Source organism: Tupaia chinensis, unplaced genomic scaffold, assembly GCF_000334495.1.
Source record: "Tupaia chinensis unplaced genomic scaffold, TupChi_1.0 Scaffold140061_1, whole genome shotgun sequence".
Classification (NCBI taxonomy): Eukaryota; Metazoa; Chordata; class Mammalia; order Scandentia; family Tupaiidae; genus Tupaia; species Tupaia belangeri.
The window spans coordinates 285,827-292,495 of NW_006199940.1; the positions used below are offsets into that span (position 1 = coordinate 285,827).

Below are 6,669 nucleotides of genomic sequence, written 5' to 3' on the forward strand. Positions count from 1 at the left end.
TTCCTACAGCCCCGCCCACCGCCCGCAGGCCCGCCCCCGCGTTCACCCAGCTCGTGCGGCACTTCGTGGCAGAACACCGCTAGGGAGGTGGCCACCCCGGTCTTCCAGGAGGATGCAAAGGCGGCGCCCACCGCCAGGCCGTCGGCGAAGTTGTGCACAGCGTCGCCCAGGGTGATCAGGTAGGGAAGGAGCCGCAGTTCTGCGGACGGCGGGCGTGAGTCCGCGGGGGCCCAATTCTCCCCTTGGCACTCCGGCCCTGTCCTCCCACAGGCCCAGCCCTTGGGGGCTTCCCTTGGGGCTCACCTGGACTCAGCCTCCGGGGTTCCAGGTGCAGCAGCTCCGGGGTTTCCTCTACCACCTGCGAAAAGGCGGTTGAGCCCCGCAGGGAGAGGGAGGAAGGGGGTAGCTGGGTCCCAGGGCAGCCCTGGAGGCCAGGACAAAGGCCTGGTGTGGGCATTGTTGAGCGTGGGTTGTGAGGGCTCCGGGGCCTTGCAAGGGTGGGGGCCAGGCAGCCAACTCACCAGATCTGCCTGGGAGCCTTCCTGGGGCTGCTTGGGTTGCCGGAGCTCGCTGGGTGCCAGCTGCAGTGCCACGCCATGGCTGTGGCCACCATGGCTGCCGTGGCTGTGGCCACTGTGGCTGCAGGGCCATTCCTTCTCTGAGTCCTGTGGGGTTAGTGGCTCAGGGTGCACCAGGCCCACCCCCCACCCCACTGGCAGGAGGGGTCCAGTCACCAAGATACTGACCTTTGAGTCCCTGGGCAGCAGGAGGTTAAAGAGATTCTCGAATAGGAAGAAGGCGTAGAGGCCCCCCAGCATGGCCAGGAGGCGCCAGGTGGGCTGTGGGCTGAGGCCCTCCCCACTGTGCGCATGCAGCCCCAGCACCTGGAGGGCAGGGACCCAGCTGAGACCTGAAGGCCTGCCTCTGTCCCCCACCCCAGGCAAGGAGATGGAGCCTGGGGCCCCCTGGGCTGGATGGGTCCTGGCCTGGAGGGCTGACCTTGGGTGTCAGGTGCAAGAGGGCGTCTCCAGTGAGTGCTCCCACAGCCAGGCTCAGGAAGGTCTGCCGGACGTAGTGGGCCCCCACGCCGCAGCCAGTGCAGGTCAGCAGCAGGAGGCCTAGCCCTGCACTCAGGCAGGTGAGCAGTGTGGCCAGGGAGCCGTACAGGTACCCTGAGAGGGCACAAGCAGGCCAGGAGTGGCCCCTCCTGCCTTGAAGCCACCCTCTTCCCCTCTTCCTCCCTGTCCCTGAAGTGCCCCTCTGCAGTTTCCCCCCTGTCTGAGGCCCCACCATCTTCCTCTCTTCTCCCCTCCCCTTCAGTAGTAGCCGTGCCCCCCCCCCTCACTCAGCTGGGAGCACTCACTCTCCACCTGGCTGAGCTGGTCTTCACTGGGGAGCGTGGGTTGGGGGCTGCAAGCCCCGCTCAGCTGCTGCTGGAGCAGGGCAGGGCTCAACTGGGCCCAGGCCTCTGGGGTCACCCCCACGTGCTCGGGCAGCCCATACACGGCCATCACATCCCTGGCACTCAGGCATACCTGGGGGCAGCAGGAGGGGTCAGGACCCTGCCAGGTAGAGCCCTGTCTTCCCTAGGGCCCCACCCCTGCCCGCTCCAGCTCAGAGGCCTCACTGAGGCCTGCAGGGCTGCTCACCGTGTCCCACGTGCTGGGGCTGCTGTTGGAGGTGGCAGGGGCCACAGGGCGCTGGTGGCTGGCCCCCCTGCCCAGCTCACCATGGTCACTGTGGTCACCATGGGCCTCGCTGCCCACGCCCAGACGCTGCATCAGGGCCGCCAGCTCTGGCAAGGAGGACAGTCAGCACCAAGTCTGCAGGGCCCCCAGTCCTTCCCATGGGGCCCAGCTCACCGGCCAGGGTGATGTTGGGGGCCTCACTGCCCTGCTGGCGGAAAACGAAGTCCACAAAGTATTGAGGGCTGGGCAGGGCGTGGAAGCAGGAGCCGCTCCTCACGTGGTCCAGAAGGGCAGCCAGCGCTGGGCCGGGGCCGCCAGGTGCCCCTGCCACTTCCCCTAGCAGCTGAGAGACGCCTACGCAGGTCTGGGGGAAGCAACCTCCTCTGACCCAGGGTTGGGGGCACTGCCACTCTCTACCCACCCACCTGAGGCTGGGGTCGTCTTCAGCCCTGCCCCCACCAGCCGGGTGCCCCTGGTCCCTGTCCCTGTGGATGATGGACCTCAGCCTGCTGCAGCCAGGCCCACCCTTAGCTAGGTGGTTCCCTAGCCCTGAGCCTCCTCACTCGCTGCCCACAGCCTTCCCAGCCTCACCTCTGCCACTGTGGGCCAGCCAGCTCGGGCCTGGATCCTCCAGAGCAGCCGGCTCAGGCCCAGGGTCAGAGCCTCAGGGCCCTCGAGCAGGGCCAGGAGACGGTCGGCATGGGAGGCCCAGCGGCCAGCCCGGACATCTGCACACGTGGCCTCTGGGTCGCTGAGGTAGAGGGCGGCCGCGGCACCAAAGCGAGCCATGTGCCTGGCCTCCAGGACCTGCCCTGCAGGGAGCCCGGGCTCCTCCGGCTTGCCCAGGGCCAGCACGTCCTCCACTGTCAGGCACTGTGGGCAGATGGGGCATGTCCCCTCCGGGCCCTCACAGCCACCCCTTTCCCGGCACCCTAGACCCCCATGCCCCTGCTTTCTTCCTGGAGCCCGTTGGTTTGGGGCTCCAGGCCATGCATGGTCCTGGGCAGGGCAGGCCTTCCGAGCCCCAGCAGGGAGGGTGGGCTCTGGCCTGCGGGCAGGGCCTGGGTGCCCGATCACCAGCCTCGGCCCGCCTCCTGGAGTTTGCCCAGGGCCCTTTGCTGCCAGCCTCAGGGTGGAGGGGGCGGGAAGGGGCTGGGGCGGGGGGCCGTCGGGTGGAGCCATTACCTTTCCACACGGCACGCCAGCGCAGTGCACACGGGCCGCCAGCGTATTTAACAGGCTGCCCAGTGCCTCCCGGTCCAGGGCGCCCCGGCCTGCCCTGAGCAGGCTCAGCAGGTGGGTGGGCTGGGCCGCTGTCACCATCACCACCAGAAGGGCCAGCAACAGCCCCGACTCCCGCAGGGCCAGGGCCTCCACACTTGGGCCAGAGGGCTCTGGCTGTGCGGCTGTGCGGCTGTGGCCACTGGGGCTGATGGGGCTGCCTGGGCTGGGCTTGGACCCGCCCGCCAGCCCAGGCCCTCTCCAGGCACCTCCTGCTGGGCACTGTGATTGGCTGCAGGAGGTGCCCCAGTCAGCCATTCCAGCGGCAGGCACGTCCTCTGATGGCACGATGGCAGGATGGCTGGAGCCACTGGTTGTGGGGGCCCTGGGTTGGGCTCCTTCTTAGGTGGGCAGCCAGGCAGTGCCCCTCTGCCTGACCCCTCTGCCCTCCCAAGGGCCCAGGTACCCACTTTTGCCTCCCTTTCTTGGGGGGTTTGAACAGAGGTCCCTGGATGCTGCCAGCCAACACAGGTCCTACCTGGACACGCACAACTGCATAACCCCACCCTTGTTTCACGACCCCCAGCTAGGCAACCTATCCCAGAGGCAGCCTGCACAGCCCCAGGTGGGGACAGGCTGCTGGCTTGTGTCCCCTCTCCCGGTGCTCCAGGGACAAGTTCAGGAAATGGCGAAGCAGGACAAGGCAGGAGGCTGGGGGCTGGGGGTCAGGAGTTGGGGCAGCCCACTCCCCACCCCCACCACTCCCACCACTCCCAGCCCTGCCCTTCCCTGCTGGCTCCCTGTGGCCTTTGAACCTTAGGCTTTATCTCTGCCTAGGTGGACGGGAGGGGCAGGCTTTCCTCTGCAGCCCCAGTCCTTGGGGTGTGGGCAGGCCATGCAGCTGGGAGCCTGAGGGCTGAGGACTGTCCAGAGTCCTGCTGTGGGCCCTCCTGCCCAAGAGCCACACAGCACAATGTCCCCCTTTCTGGCTGGACCCGGAGGCGGCTGGGTGGTAGAGGGAGTGGAGAGCCTGCCCGGGGCGACCCCGAGAGGCAAGGCCACCCTGCACAGCTCTGAAGACCTCGTTTGCTGTGGCCCACCCTGGACCACATGGCTGGCTGCAGGCCAGCTGCCCTGCTGCCCCTGTGCCAGGGCCCAGAAACCTCTGAGCCAAGGTCTTGGCCTGGGCCCGCCTGGCCTTTCCTGGAGTCTCTGCCAAGGTCAGACTGCCCGGGCCTTGAAGGTGTGTGCGTGGCCACCCACCCCCCCAATGTCCAGTGCTGGCCCAGGGCTCCCACTTGTGGCCTTCCCCACTCTGCTCCAGGCTGTCTGCATCCCCCATCATGCAGCAGCCGCAGCAGCCACGCTTGTCTCGGGAGTGAGACAGACAGCTCCTCCTGTGCGCTCAGTGGAGAGCCAGGCTTGACGACGGTGGGTAAGACAGGCAGCAGCCCGCAAGTGCAGGGAGCTACCCCTCCGGAGCCCAGAAGGCCACCTGCTGGGGCTGCAGGGAACAGGAGGGTGGCCCTGGGCAGGGGTGAGGGCTCAGGGGGGCAGGTTCAGCTTGGGGTAATGAGATATTTCTGAAGACGGCTGCACATTGTGAACTAGACCTGAAAACTGCTAAAGTGGCAAATTGTGGGCCAGCAGGTGGCACGTTGAAGGCAGCTGGATCCCACAGGCCCCAGAGAGTGGAGGAGAAGGAGCTGCAGTGTGGCCATCTCTCCTGGAGGGTGATTTCCCATTTTCTCCCTCTGTCTCTGGGGAGCACATGTGCCTTATAGCAAAAAATTTAAAAATAAATAAAAGGGTTGGGGACCAGCAGGTGGCGTGGTGGTTAAGGCGCTGGACACTCCCACATGGCCAACCATGGTTCAAATTTCAGACCCGGTGGCTTGCTTTCTCCCTTTTCCTCTCCCTCTCTCTCTCTCTCTGTATGTCTCTCTTAGGTCAAATTTAAAAAATGAATGAATTAATAAAATTAAATAAAAATAATTCTTAAAAAAAATAAATAAAAGGGGGACCAGCAGTTGGCGTAATGGTTGTCGCTGGACTCCCACGTAGTCGACCGCGGTTCGTGTCCCGGACCCGGTGGCTTAAAACTCACACTGGGCGCGTGTGCGTGCATGCCCAAGATCCCCAGAGGAGAATGGAGGAGGAGGGATTGCGGCGTGACCATCCCCCCCGGGTGGTGATTTCTCGCTTCCCTCTCTCTCTTCCTCGCGCAGATGCCCCCTAGAGCAAAAACCTCCCCAAAAAAAAAAAAAAAAGGGACATTAAATTAGATCAGAGCTGCCCCCTCCCCGGCCCTCTGCCCCCTTGGCTGCCCTTGACAGTACATCGTGGGGCTGCCCAGGTCATGCCCTGCTCCGACCCAGGCCTCTCCGCCCTGTGTTCCCTCGCCCCAGCCCCTGCCTGGTACATGCCCGCTGGTCTCAGGCTCTGCCCAACTCGGAGCCTCACACCTCTGCACACCCTCCCTCAAAGAAGCAGCTCTGCCCCAGCCTGTGTAGAGGATTCCTGCTCTGGGCAGGTGTCCGCCTCCTACATCCCTCCATCCGTGTGTACCCAGTGGCTGCCTCTGACCCCGGCGACCCCTCCCACGCAGCCAGCCCCTTTCCAGGCGCCCGGTCACATCACTCGCCCCGCGGCCACACCACGCTTGCCAAGGTACCACACAGTGTGCCCACGCCCCACTAGGCAGTGTGGTGTGCCGTCCCAGGGCAGATGCACAGGGAGAGGAAATGGACCCAAGGCAGCCTCTGCACACCGTTTCAGGTGAGGTCCACCCAGGGCATAAGACTGAAGACCTCCCAGAGGCTGGCAGGACCTGGAGTTGACCACAGAGCTGCACCTGAGGCTGGAGCACTGGGCAGCCTGCAGTGTCCCCATAGCAGGAAGCAGCAAGGGGTATAGCTTGAGGGTGCAGTGGCCACTGGCTCAGCAGGGGGTGGTGGGGACAGCCTGGAGTGCTGGCAGACTCCTGGGGTCTGCTAAGCAATGACCACGTCTGGGTATGGTGGCAACAGCCTCCTCAGTGGCCAGGGGGTAGTGGCCCCAGGCTGTGTGCTTTTTAAGCCTGCCCAGGGAGTTCATGCCAGGAGCCTGCTGCCCCAGTGACGCGGCCAGGGGAGGACACAGTGGTGAAAGGCCAGGCAAGCACACAGGGTTGGGGACAGTGGACTCCAGGGCTCTAGGCTCAGAAGGATGGGTGGTGAAGAAAGTAGAACACACAGCCCTCCTGGGCCTGCCCACAGCTGGAGGTCAGATGGCATCTTTATTGAGGGGAAGGGACCCTGCTGTCCTGACATGATGGGCAGACATAGACACGGCTGCTGGGGACAGTGAGACTCCCTGACATGCAGGGCACATGTAGGGGATGAGGGAGGGGCCCCGCAGCCCCCGCCAGGCCATGGCCACAGCTGGCTCAGGCATGCAGGAAGCGGTTGAAGGCATTGTAGGCGGACTCCAGGTCGAAGAGCATCTGACGCACCTGCGAGTCGTCCAGCTCATCGGACGCCGACATGCCACTCAGGGTCTGCAGCCTAGGGCACAGGCCACGGGGTGGGCAGGGGTGGCTGGGGCTGGGAGGGACTGCCGGTGCCACCCAGACAGGGACACTCACCACTGGCTGACCGTCTGGCGGCCCTCGAAGTCGGGCGGCAGGTGGCTCATGCGGTGCATGGTCTCCATCAGCTCCCGTAGGTCAGGCTGGATCTGCACCGGACAAGGTGCTAAGCCCCACCCCTCACGACTCCCG

The 6,669-nt window shown here is 65.1% G+C and overlaps 2 protein-coding genes across 2 annotated transcripts in view; both read right to left on the reverse strand.

The window, feature by feature from the left end:
• SLC39A4 (solute carrier family 39 member 4) overlaps positions 1 to 3,170 on the reverse strand; it is a 3,859-nt gene extending 689 nt beyond the window's left edge. The window contains exons 1-8 of the mRNA XM_006162435.3: positions 2,280 to 3,170; positions 1,863 to 2,052; positions 1,650 to 1,795; positions 1,364 to 1,535; positions 1,000 to 1,172; positions 522 to 884; positions 304 to 358; positions 47 to 199 (exon numbers count right to left, since the gene is read on the reverse strand). Of these exons, the coding sequence (XP_006162497.2) occupies positions 47 to 199; positions 304 to 358; positions 522 to 884; positions 1,000 to 1,172; positions 1,364 to 1,535; positions 1,650 to 1,795; positions 1,863 to 2,052; positions 2,280 to 3,011 (1,984 nt within the window). The 5' untranslated portion in view covers positions 3,012 to 3,170. The remainder of the gene's footprint in view (positions 1 to 46; positions 200 to 303; positions 359 to 521; positions 885 to 999; positions 1,173 to 1,363; positions 1,536 to 1,649; positions 1,796 to 1,862; positions 2,053 to 2,279) is intronic.
• A 2,997-nt stretch (positions 3,171 to 6,167) lies between these two features.
• VPS28 (VPS28 subunit of ESCRT-I) overlaps positions 6,168 to 6,669 on the reverse strand; it is a 4,522-nt gene continuing 4,020 nt past the window's right edge. Inside the window, exons 9-10 of the mRNA XM_027765964.1 lie at positions 6,535 to 6,663; positions 6,168 to 6,454 (exon numbers count right to left, since the gene is read on the reverse strand). Of these exons, the coding sequence (XP_027621765.1) occupies positions 6,337 to 6,454; positions 6,535 to 6,663 (247 nt within the window). The 3' untranslated portion in view covers positions 6,168 to 6,336. The remainder of the gene's footprint in view (positions 6,455 to 6,534; positions 6,664 to 6,669) is intronic.